The 20,819-nt window shown below is 40.0% G+C and overlaps 1 protein-coding gene across 2 annotated transcripts in view; it reads left to right on the top strand.

The window, feature by feature from the left end:
• Positions 1-20,819, top strand: part of MTHFD1L (methylenetetrahydrofolate dehydrogenase (NADP+ dependent) 1 like) — a 167,009-nt gene that overhangs the window by 11,831 nt on the left and 134,359 nt on the right. For both annotated transcript variants that reach the window (XR_005650379.1, XM_039851354.1), the window contains exons 7-10: positions 428-564; positions 12,830-12,941; positions 19,123-19,214; positions 20,007-20,104. Coding sequence is in view for 1 of the 2 variants with exons in the window: in XM_039851354.1 (XP_039707288.1) it covers positions 428-564; positions 12,830-12,941; positions 19,123-19,214; positions 20,007-20,104 (439 nt within the window). In the remaining variant the exon portion in view is untranslated. The remainder of the gene's footprint in view (positions 1-427; positions 565-12,829; positions 12,942-19,122; positions 19,215-20,006; positions 20,105-20,819) is intronic.

Here is a 20,819-nt window from a genome sequence, read left to right as displayed (position 1 = left end):
AAGGGTTTTCTAGCTGAGTACATAAAAATTCAACTTACTAAATTTTTCTCAACTCCAACTTGAGTAAAAAAAAGAAGCAAATACCGTTACCCCCACCCCGACCTGAACAAGCAACAATCACACAAAAATTCCAAAATTTATACCAGAGTTCTATTGGAAGATTAACTTTCAAGACACATCTTTAGGGATAAGCCATCAAGCTCAAATCTCTGAGATAATCCGAATAGACAGTTTTTCCATCATATGGGTTATCAGAGTAATGATTCTCGGTCACTGTACCATCAAAAAAAATAGAGAGGAGATCATGACTGATAGTCACTGTAGGCTGGTGTTCAGAGGGCCAGGTTTTAAAAGGCTATTTTTCCTTAGGATAAAGCTGTGTGGGAGGATGTTTTGGTTGTAATATCGATTTCTGTTTGGTGAGCAGGTGTCAACTTAGATGGAAAGAAGATCTTGATAGTAGGAGCCCATGGGTCTCTGGAAGCTGCCCTGCAATGCCTGTTCCAGAGAAAAGGGTCCATGACAATGAGCTCCCAGTGGAAAACACCTCAGCTTCAAAGCAAGGTAAGCCTTATCCCTGTGCACAACGTGAGCTTAAATGCTTATGTTCGAAAAGGAGAAGGGATGGAAATGTATAGGCTGAGCATTTAATGTAAGAAGTTGGAGAAAGATCAGCAGAAAATCTCAAAGGATGAAAACAATAAAGAGCACAGGTTAATAAAATAGAAAAAAATATATATGTATGAGAGATTATCAATAAAGCCAAAAGTTGGTTCTTGGAAAAGTCTAGCAAAATAGACACACCATTAGCCAAAATAATCAAGACAAAAAGAGAGCGCCGGCAATGTTAAGAACGAACAAGGGTACATAACCACAGAAACAAAAATTATTTTTTAAAACAGGAAATATGAACAACTTTCAGCTGTCACATTTGAAAATTGGTACGAAACGAAGACTTTCCTAGAAAATGTAACTTGCAAAATAGATTTAAGTAAAATTGAATAGACTTATATACATCAAAGACGTTGAATCAATCTGCCCACCAAACAAGCAAACAAAAAAGGCAATGAGTAGTTTTACGAATTAGTTCTATCGCAGTCAAAGAACAGATCATAATCTTTTCTCCAGAGAATAGAGAAAAAGAGAACACTCCCTAACTCATTTTATTAGTGCCCAAGCCAGGCAAGGACAAGATGCTAAAGGGCAGTTACAGACCAACTTCACTTATGAATACAGATGAAATAATTGTTAGCAAAATATTAGAAAACCGAATCCAACACCAGGTCGGGCTTATTGTAGGATTGCAAAGGTGAGTTAACTTCAGAATATCCATTAATGTAATTCATGTTATCAGATTAAAAACTATACTCATTATAGTAGATGAAGAAAAGTCATTTGATAAAATCTAGTGTCCTTTCTGATATTTTTTTAGAAAACTTCTTAGACTAGGAATTTAAAGGAATTCCTTAATTCAATAAAAACATCTATGAAAGTTATAGCAGGTATCTCATCTAAGAGGGAAATATTAGAAACATTTCTTTTAAAATTAGGAAAGACAAGGATGCCTGTTATCAGTACTCCTTACCAGCACTATATGGGAATTTCTAGCAGCAATATAAAGAAAGAAAGAAAATTTTATGAGTGGGAAAGAAAATACCAAACTAGATGATATAGTTATCGATATCAAAAGTGCATATTTAAAAATATGAAAATTAATAAGAGTTAAGCTTGGTTCTTGGGTATAAAAGGAACATGCAAAAACTAATTGTATTTTTAAACAGCACACCTACAGTTAGAAAATTAAATTTTTAAAAACAATTTCCAATATCAATGAGAATATAAGGCACCTAGGAATAAATTTAACAAAAGTCATATCTGATCTTTTGTAAGAAATTATATAATTTTGATGAAGCTCATTAAGACCCAAATAAAGCAGGAATACCATGTTCATGGACAAGAAGACTCGATATCTTAAAGATACTAATACTCCCAAAATTAATCTATGGATTTGAATCAAAATCCTGACATAATATTGTTATGTAGACTATGACAAGATGATTCTAAAATTAATAAGGAAGCACAAGGACAAAAGCAAGATAATTTTGAAAGAAAACTAGAGCTATAAATATCAACGTGGAAGAAGTTTTTAAAACAGCATTCATTGAAAAAAACAAGGATATTGCGGAAGGATATATTTCATTTCATAAACACCATTTATATGAAGTCTAAGAGCAAATCTATAAGTATAAATTTTTAGGGCTACATACACATTAAAGTGAAAGTATAAAGAAATGAATGAGAACTGTGAACCAAATAAATCAGAAACGTCTGGCAGAGACAAAGATGTGGATGTAGGAGAGAAGGGAGACTTGGGGACATTCACTTGTAATCGTCACGTCTTTTTCTCTTAAACTGGGCAACGGGTGGGATATCCAGATGTGTTATAGTCTTCTTTTATATTTTCATGTCTGAAATAGTTGATAAAGTTTTTTCATTTCAAAAAATAACAATGCAGTCCACACATTTCAAGCAAAGTGGAGTTAACAGCACACATAGTACAGTAAATTAGTGCAGAATGAAATCTAAAAGTACACATTCCTCCGTTGTCACATGTGAATGAAACCAGAGAAGGCAGGCCTCTGGTCTGAGACTTACAATGTTTGAGTGGCGAGTGGATCAAAGATATTTAATTCTTTTCTTGTTTTCAGACAGCTCAGGAGTGTGGTCTGTCAATTACACTCAAACTTAGGTGCTTTTTTTAGTGGTCACCACATGGTGGCAGCCTACTCAAGAAAATTCAAGGGCGATGTTCTGTCATTTAGAACGCAGAATTTTTGATCTAGGAGCTTAGTAGGAGAGGAAAATAAACCTTGCCCTGAACCGAACAGCTGTGGTGAAAGAGAGAAAAATGCCTTCGTTGGCAATCGAATGTTTTCACAGCTGTCACAGATACTTTTGCTAGTTGTATCTGTATTTTTGAAAAACAAAGACATCTTTTAAAGTACTTTTTTATTATAGAAATAAATCACATGCCTTCTTTGGTATAAATCTTTCTAACTTTGAGAACGATTAAGTAGCTTTACTCTCTAGAGAATCTAGAAATTGGGTAACTTTCCTGTTTTTGTAGATGTAAGAAGTTTCTCTAATAACTCATGTTGCACCCACACATTTTATTCTTAAGTCCTTGGTACTTAAAACAGCACCACCATGAATCTTAGAGCCTGTCAACTTTCACTCTCTTTATCGCTTCATCTTTGTAGCCAAAAATATGGAAAGGAAGATTCAGGACTCCCCATACTTGTCTCTGTAGTTTATTTGGTATCTAATATTCAGCCCCCTCTACCTGGCCTACATATGTATGACAGGCTCCCATCCTACTGCAGGGTAAAGCCTGTATCTTCTCGTCTTTCAAGCTAGCAGCCTAGCATGTCACTAGCCACTTACTTCCCTGCTAATATGCCTCCATACTTCTGCTTGACTTTTGACTTTTCACTATTCCTATATTTTATTTCTAAAACGCAGGCTATTGCTGGGCCTTGTTTCAAAAAGGTCAGCAGGCCCTCTGCAGACCACAGCGGTGGCAGTTAATGTGGTACAAAGAACATCTATGCACAGGTTAGCATCCTGGGGCACCCAGCCAGGACAGGCTGTGTCCACTCTTGCCCCATCCTTGGAAAAGCGTCACTGTGAAAGACATCGAATGTATAAATTTAACAACAGATTGGGATTTTTGTCTTCTAATTTCACGAGAAATGAATAACAGTGCATTTTAAGATTCTAGTCCATTTAGCTTTTCATTATTAGCAATGATACGTGCTGGGGAAAGAAAAGGGTAAGCCAAGGCTTATAGCCAATAGGTCAAAGGGAATTGTCTTTGAGAAGCATTTCTCACGTGCATATTTGTACCTGACATGGAACAAGAATCTCTGATGGACAACTGGTTGGAGATTTCTAAAGCCAACGGTGTGAAGGATTCGGGGGTCAGGGGGTGACCATGTAACGCTAGAGTCTTGTCTACCACCTCCTAAACTGCATATAGCCTTTGAAGCTTTAGATGACCTTCAAGTAATCCCAACCTCCTGCAACCAGCAGGAACTGCCTTCGAAGGTTTGGAGTCAAACACATTGGCGTCCTCAGTAAGTGATAGAACATAGGCTTCAGTGACAAACAGCTGTGGGTTCAAGCCTTAGCTGCTGCCTAACTTCTGTGAACCTGTCTCATGAGGCAGCAGCTAAGGCTTGAACCCACAGCTGTTTGTCACTGAGACAGGTTCACGATACTTCCTCACTCATAGAGCTGCTGTGAGAATTCACTAATCGTGTAAGTTTGCTCAGCTCAGAACTTGGCACCTCTTCATATTCATATTAAAGGCTTGGCTGCTGTTAATGGTGAATCAGGAAAGACACTAGCAGGTTTCACCCTGCAGACACGTAATTGATCCACGAGGGGGAAAGGCAGGTGGGTCAAGCAAATCCTAAGGAGGTAAACCAGAGCAGGATCCAGGATCTCATTGGAAGCCTGGTATACATGCTCCCACCGTGTGGCTGGGGAGAAGGAGAAAGTCGCTCTGTCTCTGTGGTTCCCCAATAGTATGCAGAGGCCGAGGAGACTAAACCAAAGCAAACTAAGAGGCGGCGCCCCAGAGACAGTGGGCGCCCGGCTTCGGCCCTCGCCAGGAGTGCCCTCGCCTTTAATTAATGAAACAGGCGCCCTTCGCTCTGTGGCTGTAGACCTCTGCCTTCCCATGATTCTTCTGATACTGGGAACCCACTTTACTTCACGTCACGTCTGCTGGGGGCTTCGCTTTACCTTCTATTCTTTCCAGGCCCTACAGTTTTGAGGAACAGTTACATCAGATTAGTTACGTAGAAATGGATCATTTGTCTTTCAACCTGCCTGAGTCTAAGGACCTTCTTTGGATATTGATTATGCATGAAATCTCCATGGAGCCTCAGCACAAGGAATTGAGACTTGCCTTTCTAGAGTTCTAGAAAAAAATAATAGTAGATTTAGATTTCTGTATTTGGTAGCTTTATAGCTTATGGCCATCTGAGTATATCATTGAAAATTAAGAGTAGTCAGCATCCTGCTTTGATTCTGAGCTTTGAGATGCGTTATGCATTAGATGTGGAGGAGGGACAGACTGTCTGGGCATTTGTCCAAATTAGCTTCATGTTCTGGAGCGTCAGAGGTCAGTGAGCCAGAGCACTGGGTGTGATGTTTTTACATAGGGCTAAGGAATCGCCCTCCTTCCTCCCTCAGACTTAGGCCCCACACTCTGCTTCCTCAGCCCCTGGGGTGGAATGACCCCTCTGTGAGGGCCGGACAGAGCCATCTGCCCAGTGAGAATTGTCCTAGATGTGCAGATAAGATGAGTTCACCCTGATGCCAGAAGCAGTCTGAGGTGAGAGAATGTTCTGCATTTAGTCCTTAGGAGGCAGAGGGGCATCCCTCTCTAGGGAAGTGGGGGGCTCTGTGTGTGCACCCCCTCACATGCTTCCCCAGCCTCTTCTGCATCTGTGTTAGATGCTGCTGGATGACAATGGTGAACAGCCTCCAGCTGTGACAAATCTCAGCAGTCCCAGCGACGGGTATAAGAAGTAACCCAGAAATAAGAGAACTGTTTAGTTTTGTTTTTCTCAGAAGGTCTCATTTTTCCTCCGAGCACAGAGACCTCCAAAACTAGTACTAACAGAAGAAAGAAAAAATATAGCTCATTCACATTTGAAAGATCAAAGTATATAATTTTTTGAGCAAAGCTAAATTATAAAGTCATTTCTAGTTTAAATTCAGTGCGTAGCATATAAAAGACTTTTAAAAGTGAACTGGAAAATTCTAAATATATTTGTATTATGCATGTGAAATCTTGAAAAAAGAATAATTTCTTTTCCAAAGATGGGGGGGAAAAAAACCTAGCTTTTAAACCGTATTAAATTAGTGAGTTACATAATAACTCTCCTTTAAAACATATATATATTTATAATTTATAATGCATTTGTCTTTTAAATACTGTAAGAAATAAAAAGTGTAGCCATAAACCAAAAATGCAATAATGCTGACTCTTCCCGAGATCCTTATTTCCTCATACAGCTTGGACTTACCATCCAGTGTCCTTCCTGAAGGATCCCCATTCACATTTCTTGTAGGGCAGATCTAGCAATAAAGAACTCCCTCAGCTTTTATTAATATGCAAGTGTGTTAATTTCCCTTTATTTAAAGTCTAGGTTTGCTGGATATAGAATTCTCAGTTGACAGATTTTTTTTTTCTTCCAGTGCTTTAAATATGTCACCCCACTGTCTTCTGACCTTTAAGGTTACTGATGAGCAGGATAATTATTTTTAACAGGAGAGGCTACACTTAAACTAGTAACGTATTGTAACAGCAACAATGGTAGTTAACGTAAATCAAGTTAGTAGTCACGCTAAACCAGGTAGTATCCTTTACTCGTGTTTTCTCACTTATTCCGTGTCGTCATCCGATTAGACAGGACTGTCATTCTCCCCATATCAAAGATGAGGAAATTGAGGCTCAGAGAGGTAAAGAGACTTTCCAGTTATCTGTAATTTTAAAATAATGGAGGTGGCACTACAGCTTATATTTTTAGCCACTATCCCATGTCAGCTCTTCTTCTAGGTAATCACATAAAGTCTAATCTCTAACCTTTAAAACCCAAAGGTGCCTGAAAGTTCAAATCACGAGCATCAGAGAGACCAAGGCCCAAAACATTAGGCTTGTGATGCGTTCACTGTTGTTTTAAGAGAACTGGACTGAGGCCTGGGCTTGTCACCACCCCTCCAGGCTCATTCCTCAGAGGGAAGGTGTCCTCCTTCCCTGGTGGGGTGAGGACACCCTGGTCAGAGGTGCAGACATACAGGACCACCTCATCGCTGTGAGTCCCTCTCTTCCCCCACTGTGCTGAGAGTCGGGTGGGGAAAATAGCCCCCAGCCCTAGGGCACCACAGATCCTGTGCCAAGCCCATGCCAGGGTGGCTCGGTAATGTGTGATTAAGTGACCTGAGTAACGTAAGCCCCTGTGCTCTGACAGGTTTTCGACTATTCAGGGTCTGCAAGCGCCTTTGGACGTCAGCGCCCTATCTTTTCACTCTTGCTTCTTCCTGATCATCAAAACCAGAGAGAAAGGTGAACAGAACTTTTTAAAAAGCCCCCAAATCAGGCCATATATATTTAGCAATGTGGAGAAAAGGATTTGTGAGAGAATCTATTGAAACTAATGGACATGTGGCCAAATTGGCTTGTTTTCTTACGGGGTTCAAGGTACAGACTGCACAAAAGGAGAAGGCTCCAGGCTGTGTCCTGCAGAGAACAGGCCAGTAACATCTCCAGTCCACCTGCGTATCATCCCTGTTTACCTTTCTGCATCATCGGCAGAGCCTAGCTCTGCCATTCCTTCTCCTCCAGTGTAAATGCTTTTTAAGGATGTAGAATCAGAATATTTAATCTTAAACAGAATCTATAACAACAATGCACTTTACATTTGTGTAAAGACTTCGTTTTCTCATATTCTTATGTTATCTCATTAATATATGAAAACACCTGAAAACGAGGTGTTATGCAGAGTGCCTTGACCCTGGTCATCGATGCAAAGGAGTAGAGCCTCACAAGTTTTGTGACTCCACCCTCTGCACCTGAGTTTCTTTCTGTCAAATGCAGCTCTCTCACTTTTCAGAGGAGGCAACTAAGACCCAGAGTTAGTCAAAGGAAGTGGAATGCAGAAATCTTGATGTGCAATTCGAGGTTCAGAATTGGAAAGCATAGATGTGTCGGGAAATGCAAAGCTAATTTCCCACAGCCACATCAATTTGCATTCACTTGAACGTGCTATAGACAACCCAGCTGGGTCTCTGACTTATTGAGGGGATCACTTCTTAAGTTATAGAAATGTCTAACCACCATACCATACACCTGAAACTAATATAATATTAAATGTCAACCGTAATTGAAAAATTGAAAAGTTAAAATGAAAATAAATTTTAAAAAATCATAAACTATGTGGTTAATAGCATAAATGCAACTCATGAAGGCTGCCATGCCTCTGTGACATGTGGCTCGCTAAGCATTGCTCTCGGAACTGTCACTTGGCCATTTCCTCATTTTTGTGCTGCGTGCTTCTGAGTCTTTGTCACAGTAGATTCCTTTTCACCCTCCGCCCCCCCCACACACACACGCAGTCTCTCTGTCTCTCAGACTTTTTAATTTTATTTTTCTATAAGGAAGAGAATTATTTTTGATGAATCATCCAAAATATATCCATTGCTAGATTTGAGGTTACATTTTCATTTTATCGTCTGTCATAACTTATGTGAGTATCAAGGTCATTTAAAGATGAACTAATTATCTTTTCTATAACGTTGGACACAACCAAGTATCTGTGATACTCTTTTATCATACACTGAGCAGTAAATACATCGAATGATGATGTAAGAGGTGAATGTAGGAACCTCTAGGAAAAGAAAGGTCATTTATTATCCTTTAGGGGAAAAATTGGTCCGCAAGTGCTGTAATCATAATCCCTAATTGTTCATTTGGCTTGTAGTCATTCTGATTTATAAAATAACCATAGATAACAGGCCAATAATCTGTTCTGATCATGGCTGACAGTAGAAAAAAGAAACATACCCAATTCCTGAAAGGAAGATTTTCCCAGGATGAGATCACTTGCTGCGCATGAAGTGGGGTTTTCTGTAGTAAAGTCACTGATTAATTCCTAATTGCCAAAAATGAGTTTTTTCCGCTTTTAGCCTTTGGATGTCATTCAAGCCTGTCAGCCACACCCTTTCTCCTTTGCCTTCCTTAAAATACCGTCCCTCTTTCCTACCTCCTGAGCCACACCACAGTCAAGTCCATTGTTCCTCTTCTCTTACTATTTAGGACAGTCCTCCCCAGATCTCCCTTGGAGATCTTATCCAAACTGCTGGTTTTAACTACAGCTATGTGCTGACAGCTCCCACCTGCAGCCCCACCCTCCCTGGCCTTCCCTAGTTCCAGGCTCATGGCACCCAGCTTCCTCCCAGATGTCTCCTCTTGCATGTTTCAGCCTCGTGCCTTCCTTGTCACCCGCTCCGGTCCATTCTCCGCCCAGCTTCCAGAGTAATCTTCCTAAAACACGTGTGATGATGTGAGGACGAAGAAAGTAGCCTAGTCTGACAGCTACTTGTCTATTATCAAGAAAAGGTCAGCAAATTTGGAAATTTGGCATTTAGGGAAAGAAACGAGACATTTCCTAAAAAAGAAAACCGCCTAACTCTTTTTAGGACTTTGCCATGAGATAGTCAAGGAACCTCCGTGCCACAGAAAATTTCACAGGTACGCCCTGTCACTATGAAGCACTGTGAAGAACCTTCTGTGGGAGATAATGTGACCTATAAAGCCACTTAATCAGGCTCATTGTGTCCCCATTCATTGAAAGTGGAAGAACAAGTAAGGGGCCACCTCCCTTCCTCCGGAGTCCTCCCTGTACTTTCTGTGTGTGACAGCTGCGCAGATGACACACAGGGACTGACTGATCAAGAACAGGATGTCGATCCAGCTATTAAATACTAGTAAAACTTTCTTTCCTAACTTTGTGGGCAAAATAAGTAGAATTCAAGTGTTCGATCTTTTCTTTTCCCATCTCATTGGTTTGCCCTGTGCTTCTCCATCTTTCTCTCTCTCTCTCATGCTTCGCCATCTTGAAGATCCCAGCTCTAAACTCTGTAGACAGGGAGTTTTATTTTTGAATCCTCAGCATTCTCAGTGTTTGCCCCAAGTGGCACTCGAGAGATGGCAGGTGAATGAGTGTGTTCACTAAAGAAAGCTGGATCGCTTTTATCCTCTTTAGCAATTGTAAGTTTAGAAGTGTGTTTTTGCTGGAGAAAGCACCTGTTGTTGATTTTGTAAAGTACTGTTCTTCATTTTGAACTTTATTTTCTGTACTATGTTGATAATTTTGAAAGGTATAGAAACAGGTTTCATAGGTCTCAGGAATATAAAGCACAGTTCTTCAAAAATACCTCTCAACCTTTTTTTTAAAACCCATCCCAACTTTTGGTATACAATAGACACAAATCTCATACCTGAGATTCTTAAATACAGGTACCCTTTCGAAACACGTTGATAGAAGATAAATTCTGTCTTCTAGCCAGAAGGCTGAAGCTGTACTTTCTGTAGTTTAAATTTTTCAATGCATTTTGTTCGCTAAATACAAAATGATGACGTTCCTTCGAACTTTGCAAATCACATCTTTCCTCCCTCTCCCCTCTAAACTCTATAGGACTCCCACATGCTCCACGTTAAATGGCTACGTGTCCATGTCTTGCTATTGTTTTAACATTTGGTCTTATGCCTGGGGAGTGGGCGGTTCTCTTTAAGCTGCCTCCACTCAGGTCTCAGCAGAGAAAGCAATATTTTGTTATGAGGTAAAGTTTCAGGCCAGGTTCTGGCCAGGGTCTTTCCCATTTGGAAAGAGGAAAGTAGAAACTGCCAGTGAGACGATAATTCTCCTTGAATTTTAGCTCAATAAAATCTTCCCTGGTCCTCAGTGGGTTATTTATGGATTTAAGCATCTTGCACTTTTCCCTTCCAGAAAGAATTAGCAGCCAGGATGCGATCATTGCTGATTTTTGTCTTTTCTCTGTGGGATCGACTGTCTCTCAGTCACTTATTAGCACAGCCCACTTTAGTTTTGTTTCAGTCCAGAGTTGAGGGGTCGGAATGAGATTTCTGAGATTTATAGGTAATGAAAAGAATAGATTGTATCAAAGATGCCATGTGTAAGAAACTGAGTGTTCTAGGGGGACTTATGTGAACCTGTGATCCCCGGCTTTTTCCAAAATGAACATTTCAGTCTTGTACATATTAGCTTTTTATAGGTGTTTTAACATGTTCTGTTTCTGCTGCTATTGTGCATGAAAATACAGCAAAATGGTGTTTCTTATCTGCTGATCATTGTCAACAAGTGTTGAACATTTATGTTTCTCTTGAGGCTTACTCTGATTGAATATCCGCAGTGGTATAGGTAAATGAAGAAGTACGTTTTCTTATTTAGATATGTGTAAAATCCTCTTCCCATAAGAACATTCTTTTCCCCAAAATACAACATCGCCCTGAGGTCTAGTTGCTTTTCAGATCTATCTATAGAGAACACGTGTGGCATTAACACACTAGATTATTGGTATAATTGGCTATGAACATACAGGAAGAATGGTTGTTTTAGTTGGGACTTGTCTTTTTAATGCGATTTATATAGTTGATTCACTGAGATGCCATTTCAGTGAATTCATCTTCCTGTGCCTTAAGTACGGGACTGAAAAGCAGCAAGCACTGTTCGGCTCATTAGTGGCACTCAATGAATGTTAATTCACTCTGTCCTGTTTGCATGATCAAATGTTTCTGGGATGTTAACTTTTAGAAGTTGGCTTTGTTGGCCCTTTGAAAAGACACGTGTTTGAATCGTTACCGTGTTCCTCCTCTGTCAGGGACTTGGAGCTGCCTGAGATCGGGGCTTTTTTGTTCATAAACCAGATAGGACTGTCACGGGTTTGCTTCCCCCGACCGCCAGCTCTTTTCCCAGGATGCCTAAGAGACTTAGCGAATGCAGCCTCTGATCTAAACAGTGCCCCAGACCACCAGGCTGAGGAGCAGGCTCGCTTCTTCCCTGACCTCTTCGGCGATCAGCCTGTTTCGTGTTTGTCTTCCGCTCCTCTTTGATCACAGAGTCTGCAGTCATTGAAGTCTGTGGAAAGAGCAATGGAGGGATGGCCCTCCGCGCGGAGAGCAGACAGTGGGACGCTCCCCTCTCTTTCTGCCTCGGAGAATTCCAAAGCTGGGTCCACTAGGGAAAAAGGACACACCATGACATAACTTACAATCAGCGAGCCTCAGTCTCCTTGTCTGTTGGATAGGTGTAGTAACGCCACCCTCACATATTTGGGATATTCAGTGAGATAATACCGACCGCACCAAGTGGACACGTGCAATCGTAGCCATTTTCCTGCAAGGGTCTAAGATTCCTTCTTCGCCTTTGCGCCTCCCCATCTGGATCCAATTGGAGGTCATCGGTGGCTTAGTTGGTGCTGGGACGGGTGGTCATTCTTTGCTCGCGCTCAGAGCCAACCTCTTATCCTACCTCTGGACATAACCTTCCTACCAGACGTGTGCCTCCGGCGCTGTGCTGTCAAAACCCGGACGGGATGGACGTGATGAATGTGTTTTGCAGTAGTGGTTGCATTCTTTCCTTAAAAAAAAAAAAAAAAAAAACAGTTTGACAAGAGACTAGCCAGCCTTGAGGAAAATGAGATTCTTTCTCGAGCTCTTGAAAACCCTTCCATAGATCTAGTAAAAATTCCATATGGCTCTAATTTCGATGACGCAGTTGTACAGGCCAGCAGGCCCCCTGCGCTGGTCAGATCTTCAAGGGGCTTCACTACAATGATCCCTATTTTTTTTCCTGAGCTGCTGTGCGAGGACACCACCCACACCAGTGTACCTTTCAGTCTCCCTTCCATCAGCAGAGCTTTCTTTGTCCCATCTTCTTTCTTGGTATTGCAGTGAGTGCTGAAAACATGTAAATGGTACGTGGTTATATGCTGAAGTGACTACCCTGAAGAAAATGGATAAAGTCTTTTCTTTCTAAGCTATGATCTTCACGTTCTGTTACGTTCTGTAATGTGCGCTACATTAGTCAATCAGTAGGTGATTCTGTTCCTTAGTGTGGAACGAAACTCTAAAACTGGGATTATCTCTGACCTTGAAGTCATTTGACATTACTCGTTACTCACATCTTGACGCTACAGATTAAAAGGTGTGTGGTGCTTGTGTTTTTCTTTCTAGCTTCACAAGGCTGACATTGTGGTCTTAGGCTCGCCCAAGCCAGAAGAAATTCCGCTTTCTTGGATACAACCAGGAACTGCTGTTCTCAACTGTTCCCATGACTTCCTGTCAGGTAAATGTGTTAAAATTGACACTGGGCCACTGATAAAAATAGGTTTGATCGGCATGAGAAATGTTCTCCTTATTCAAAAGAGTATATTCCTAAAGTGTTGGTCATTGTCAACATATGAGAATGTTGGTGTGCGTACCTTTTGGGTTACTCCCACGGAAACCATATTGTCCAGCGAAGAGAAGCCGAGATGCGGCCACAGCAGCTGTCTCTTTGCCGTCCCCTGCCGGCGTCCAGCATCAAGCCGTCACATTGGTCATGACCTAAAGCAGATCATTTCTGCATGTGTGAGGTCAACTAGAAGTAGTCGTTTTCATAGTCTTTTAAAAGGCGGCAGAATCCTTTCTCCCAAAGAAATCTCAGCTACCTCTCACCATGTAAAAGCAGATGAAAACAGAGTTGCCGAGAGGCACGGGAAATGCAGACCAACCCTTGTATTTCCCTGATTTCTCCTGGTGCTGACCGCCCCTTTTCCAGCCCCAAGACACCTCAGAACAGTGTGAAAAACATCAGGATTAGAAATGGAAGAGGCATTAGGCTTGGCGCTGATCTGATATTTGATGGTATTTCGCCAAGGGATCCAGGAGCGCCTGGACCACACCAGGCCCACTGTTAGAGTAGCTCAGGGTGTGGCGGCACCAGGCTACCCAGCCAGGGGCCGGTAGGAGCAGGCCCACAAGGGCTTGTCCCTTTCTCATTCACAGAAGGACACACTGAGGCAAAGCCGGTTTTGGATCACACCCAGCTACCTCCCCAGTACCGGAGTAACCTGTGTATGCAGGGGACACTGGCAAAGGGAGTCCAGTATCCTTTCTTGTTACCTGTGGTCTTCAGATTTCAGCATGGAGAGGAGGAGTGTCCTGAGCTGACCTGGAGGGCAATGTTTTTATTCCCCCAAAGCTGATATGAACTTGAGCCAACTGGTGGAGGCCTCTGCCCTCTTCACCTCTGCCAGTACCACACTAGGATTCTAGAACTCGAAACCTTCTAGGCGGCCCCACAAAAGAGAGTGAAATAGAGAATAGTATCCAGAAGAAATAAAAATAACGTCTGATCTGGTCACCTCGAGGGAACCATTTGTCATTTTTTTGGTGAAAAAGCAATCAACTTAATTGTATGGAATATTTTAGAAGGAAAAGAAAATACATACCAAAAGAATTACTGAAATTTATATAACTCTTTAAAGAAAAATATTGGACCTCCCTCCAATTCTCCTGGAATTGACCGATCAGATCAAAAACCCCTTAGGGCTGAAGGGGGTGGGGCGGCTTGAGTGCAAGGGAAGATGCTCAGGAATTTTCCAGAATGCTCCTGTACTCAGCTCTTAGACAAAGAGTATTATAGATGAATACATCAGTTAGGTGCAGTATAATATGAATGTGGGATTAATGGTTCTTTTTAACAAATAGAAGGCATGCTCTAAATAACTTCTTTGAAATAAATGTAGTTTCTGGGTGTAATTTTTTTTCCTGAAAAAATCAAATGGTGGACATGGCTCAGAATCCTAGTTAGACTAAGAAAGTCAGTTATGACTTTTCTTTTAAATGAATGTTTCTTTGCTATAATATTTACTCGCTGTGTTTTATTAGAGTTTATATATTTAGGACAATTTTGGCACAATCCTGGCTAGAGATAAGAGAGTCTGTTTCTATGTGCTTTTGGAATCCCTTTAGGTCCTATGATTATATGAAGGTGACATATTTTATTAGTGAAACCATGTCTCATTTTTAATCAATTTTCTCTTTAGGACTTTAATTTTTTTAAAGACATTCTTTAAAACATGACATTTCGATATAACGATTCTCTTGCGGGGTGGGGAAGACCAAGGCATTTTGCTTTCATTTATCAATTCTTTGTGTAGACTGATGCAGTTAATTTTAAATTTATCTGGTCCAGTAGTAGTTTTCTTGTTGTTTTTGAACACCCAGAGCCCAGAATAGAGCCTGACACATAGTAAGTGCTCAGTAAATACTGAGCGTTAGATGAGTAAACAAACATAAGCTCAGAATTATACAGTGAGTGCAGTTTTAAGTTAGTTGCAGATTTAGACACAGTTCCTTGAATGTGTCTCCCGCTAAAATGCAGGACTGACAGGACAAAGACAAAGATGAAAAATGCTGCGCTGACAAAAATGGATGAACGTTTTCCAGCTGGTACTATTTAGAACAGCACTACGTTTCTCAATAGTCCAAGTTTTAATTTTAGCAACTTTGATTAGTATGAAAATTTAATCTGCGAGTAAATTGGTATAAGACTCCCCCCACTTTTTGTATAATCTAGCCACTTTGAACAAACGAATAGTCTTTTTCAAGCATTGTTAAAAGGAAAGGTGCTTTTATTTAAACTTAAGAGCAAAAGAATTTTTAATAAACTCGTGATTGAATGAAGGCAGGGTTTTATAATGAAATTTTTATACTCATCTTAATGGTACAGAATTTCCCTATACCCCCCCCCATAACAATAGATGGGCTATGATGATTTATGATTTTATGATGAGGTAATTCTATAGAGGCATTTTATTGAATATCTAATCTCTGGAGGGATTTTCCTGATGGCTGACATCCCAGAAGTAGTGTTCAGAAAACAATTACACCTAACTTGTTGGGTCTGTTCAGTCTTCTGTGGCATGACTCTGATGTTTAGATTTACAACAGGGATGTAGCAATGTTCAGTTTTCTAGCTATAAAGTTAATTAACTTTTTTATTATTAAAAGAAATATTTCAAATAAAAGAAGTGGGCTATGATTTTGTAACGCCAGACCATATTGTGCCTCAATATTAAGACTTATTTCCTAATGTAACAAATGAGACAAAGAAGAAACTGGTCTTTTGTCTCGAGTCCAGAGGACCATATTAAAACAGCAACTTTGTGGGTCAGAGTAGTTTACAGCATAATTTTAAGCAAACATAATTCTATTTAGTACGAAGAGGGGGTAGAACCCTGGGCTGTATCCCAGAGCTTATGCTAATGAGCTGGGGGACAATGGGGGACAGTGAGCCTTCCCTCTTATGGATTGGAAGGGAATATAATGCAGTGGAAAGACCATGGAATTTGGGGTCAGCATTGATCTGGCTCAGAGCTGAGTTTGATTTGTTTGTTTTAACTCTTAACTGCAGTGTACTCATAGGCTGTGTGACCTTGAACAAATAACTCGAGCTCTCTGATCTCCATTATCCTCTTGGGTAAGATGGGAGCAAGGCTGTGGGGAAGGATAAATGAGATGCCCGCCTCGGGCGCAGGGCCCCTTCTCATAGTCACTGCCAGTAAATATTGGTCCACTCTCTCCCTCCACTTCATTGTTGCCAACACACAAAATAGCTTTCGGACTTCATGTTAGCAGAATGTAAGTTTATATTTGAAAAATCAAGTCCAAGGAAGGAAGAGGTCCGATGAAATTCTGAGAATGTTGGAAGGCAGCTTTAGAGTAAAAATTAGGCATGCATGTAATTTAATCATTATTCTAATGCACTTGGAATATTTGCTTCTGACTTTTGAACTTTATTCTAAAATCCACTGTATCTATTACTTCTTTTCTTTAATTTTTTTCCCCAGGAAATTCTAGATGTTTTGGACCTATCTCTGAGATATAGTATTGCTAGTTTTTCATTTTTAATTTCAATTAGCTCTCAATACAATATATTTCATGTTTTTTACTTTTTAAAAAAGGCTCAGCCATTTAGAATAAACAAGTCTGTATTATTTCCTTCTTAATTTGGTTTTAGCAATTTCAAAGGGGCTGCTTCTATAAGCTAATATTAATATTTTAATTATGTCCCTTTCTCTGAAGATTCTTATGCTGTATTCTTTTTTAAAAAGTGAAACATAGTCATTTGATAGCAGAATTCAGATGTTTTAAGTTACAAGTGAAACTCTTGACAATTGTCAGAAAAATTGTACTGAAATTTTATTTATTGGATTTTACCATTTGTCCTTCAAGGTTAATATATTTTACTTCAAAACTATTCACCAGAATTTTTTGAAAGTTTTATCAGTACTAATTTGTAAATTTTAGTTCTTTCTCTTTTCAAACCTTCACATAAATTTTTTTTTGGAGTAACTTGTTCTCCTGGAGGAGTAGAAAATATTTCAAGTTCAGTCTGTATGGTCAGTGCTTTTCTGATCAAAAGGATGCCCTTGGCCAGATTGCAAAAAAAAAAAAACACTGAAACATTTTCCATGTAACTGAGATGGCAAGAAAACGAAAGAATTTGCCTTGGTCCCTCCCACTTCATTTTTTCTGGCAGAAGTCCCAGGGAGGTCTCAAAAGAGCTCCTGTCAGAAAGGCCTGTTCTGATTTTTAGAGGAAGTATTATAACACTTTAGCCTTAAATTTCCTTATTGTGGAAAGTTTGGTTAATAGAACAGAAATTATGCATGAAAGGCTGTCTTTTAAAGTGATTCATTGACTTGTCACTGGAGGAACCATGAGTTAATGGAAAGTGTTTAGGAGAAGTGGGAAGATGGGTTTGGTTTGGGACTGGACCCCTGCTGGGCAAGAGTAGACAAACCTCAGGTGGGGCCCTCCCCGCACACAGGCAGGTGGGGACATAACGATTTCCTCTCTCTATTCTCTTTAGCCATGAAATTTCTTGAGGACGTATTCCTGATTGGCTGAGTTACCGTCTTAATGGCTTCGAATTCTCAAGATTCAGAACTTTTCATTTAGTTTTAAGATGCATCGATTCCTACTATGAAAACAATACAGTGTGCATGTTAGAAAATTTGTGAAATACGAAATAGTACACGGAAAAAAATAACAGTAATTTCTGATCTAGTCACCTTGAGATAACCATCTGACATTTTTTCCACTAAAAAAGTGTTACACTTAATTTTTATTGGATCGTATAGTAGAAACAAAAGAAAGTAGGACATCAAGAGCATGACTGAAATTCAGATAACTGTTTCTCAGAAAGAGAACTGTTGGTTCCTCCGAGATTTTTCTAAAGTTTAAAATATATTTTTATGTTTTTGTGTGTTCTGTGTTATGTTTTAAAATCTTTGTTGGTTTTAGTCACTTTCTATTTTATGCAAGGCAGTGGTTGAGATTATGGGAGGAATTATTTACCGTATAATTCTATAGGTGAAATAGCCTTCATTCACGTGGGTATTTGTGATTCTGCTCTGGGAACATGCATTTATAAGTTGATACCAGCTCCTAGAATGTAGCTTTTTCCTATTTCTCCATCATTTAAAGGTAGAGATAAGAATGAGAGAAGCATATTTCTTCCCTACAGTTGTTGGACAGCACATTCACATCAGATCTCTTGCGATTCAAACAAAACAAAACAAATCTCTCATTCTCTAGATTCTTGGCTTTTGCCTGAATATGATTTATAAAACCAAAGTGTTGCTAATCTTTAAACAGTACCTGAGGGACATGATTATCCAACTCCCTAATACATTGACATAGAACATCACAAAACACTCCAGTGTTTTATGCTCTCTCTCACAAAGGACTGTCAGCAAAATGGATAATTTAAAAGCAGAGTGGCCAGAAAAGAAGGAATTCAAAAAAGTTGCTATTAGAAAAGTTTCTTTTCTCTCAGGCAAGATGTAGGCCGAAGTATTTTACATGTGTATTTGCTTTTTATAAACTTAAAGTACCAGCTAAAGGAAGGAAAAGCAGAATTCTTCTAAATGCCTCTTTATTTTGAAAACCATGTTATCCCTAAAATTAATCTAAAATTTCTCAGTTTTGATGGAAAATTGGTCCTATCACTTTTATGACAAAGATTTTTAAAATTATCAAAAAAAGCCTGACCTTTCACATAACACTTAGGCTGGGCTTATCCTTCCTATTAATGGGTGAAATTGCTTTTATTTCCTATGTATTGTTTAAACATACACACCGTATGCCAAGTACTTCACATACCATATCACATTCAAGTCTCACAGAATTCTGTGAGGTTGATATTACCATTAATTAACAGGCTCAGAGTCACAATTGCTAGTAAGAGCTAGAGGCAAGATTTGAATTCAGTCTAACTCTAAAGTCTGTGGCCCAATCAGGAGCCCCAAGGCTGTGCCAGGGGCTTGTGACCTAACTGCAGCTGTGCCATCATGTCCTGACCCCTGTGGTTACGAAGGAGAACATCGCCGGATGTGCCAGCTTTTTATAAGGAGCAATGGGTTATAAAAGGCAGTATACTGAAGGTCTTTTTTTCCCCCTCCAATTCTTTGCAGGGAAGCTCGGACGTGGTTCTCCCAGCATCCATTTCAGTGGTCTCATTACAGAAGGTGACGTGAGTCTCCTCGCTGCAGCTCTGCGGATTCAGGTTTGATGACACAGCTAATTAAGAATTTTTTTGAGTTCGAAGCTTTAGATACTAACATTTTGCAATGTTTTATGTTCAGCAGACACAGTGGTAAACACTTTGCACGCATATGTCATTTAATTGTCACAATTATCCTATAAGATAATGTTATCCCCATTTGACAGACGAGGAGGAAATGGAGACTTAGGAAAATTAAGTTACTTGCTTTTGGTCACATGACAAGTATGGTCAGGGACCCAAATCAGGGTCCGTTATTACTTATCAATTGCTGCGTAATGAAGTACCCCCCAAATCTGGAACTTAAAACAACAAACGTTATCTCACAATTTCTGTGGCGAGAGATTTGGGAGCAGCCTAGCTGGTTAGTTCTGGCTCAGAGTCTCTCATGGTGAAATCAAGATGTTGGCTGGGGGCTGTCGTCATCGGAAGGGCAGACTGGAGCTCGAGGATCCACTTCCCATGTGGCTACTGGCATTAAATTTCTTGTTGGCATTGGCTGGTGACAAGATGCCCTCATTCTTTATCACATGAACTTCTCTGTACGGTCGCTCACAGTGTTTAGTGAACACTTAAACTATTTCAATAGTACATACATCTCACATTTTTCCTTTTTCAGAAAAACCTACAAATTTAATTATGTGAGAATAAAATTACTCCTGGCATTCACTTGAGTTGTGCAACTTTTTAGTCCTTTTCATGGCGTGACATCCCTGAACAGTCTTTGCACAGTTCAGATACATACCCTGACAATTTTCTCTTTTCTATCATGTTTTCCTTTCTGCCCTACTGAAGAACCTGGTCAGTAGTGGGAGGAGATGGCTTCGTGAACAGCAATACACGAGGTGGAGACTTCACTGCTTGAAACTGCAGCCCCTCTCCCCCGTACCAAGGTATCTGGGTGATGTGTTTATACTGATGTCAGCTCATCAAGTGCCTTAGTTTTCCAGGGTGATCCATCGAGTAGGGGACATGACCCATGGTATTATGGCTTCGGTGGTAGATAATTTTCTCCAATCAAATTGCCACACTACTTTTTCTAGCATCGAAGTCCCCCAAAATTAAATAATGAACATGTTTACCATATTCACTCAGTTCTGAAGTGTATATTTTTTCATTTCTGAAATCAGGATTTCCTTATTATCGATGATATGTCCTGTATTAAATGGCAGTGTTTTTTCCCCTTAGTAGTCCATCAAATAATGATATCTTAGATATGACACAATACGGTAATGTTATATTTGGAATATGCTTTTCAGTGTTAGAAATGTCCAACATATGTCATCTTGGTCTTGAGGGCCATGTAGGTTTTGAATCTGGGAGTAAATGGCCAACCAGCCAAATAGCACTCAGCCTTCTTCAGAGCATGGTAGTGTCTACTGTGTGACAGGAAGCTCTGTGATGGTCCAGATGGATATTTTCTTCAGAGTGGTATTTAGTGAAGTGTAAGCTACATATTCTCTCTCTGTATAAATTTGGAACTGCAAACTGGAGGATATATTCTCAGCATTTTTAGTGTAATTAGTTAGATAAGCTATCTGAGCCAGAGAGATGCATTCTCCTGCCTCATAATGAGTCCTCTGTGGCCGTCTCCGCCTCAGTGAATTG

This window comes from Pteropus medius, unplaced genomic scaffold (genome assembly GCF_902729225.1).
Source record: "Pteropus medius unplaced genomic scaffold, Ma_sr-lr_union100, whole genome shotgun sequence".
In the NCBI taxonomy this organism is placed as follows: Eukaryota; Metazoa; Chordata; class Mammalia; order Chiroptera; family Pteropodidae; genus Pteropus; species Pteropus medius.
The sequence above is the reverse complement of the archived record's forward strand: the minus strand, read 5'-3'. Positions and strand labels throughout refer to the sequence as shown.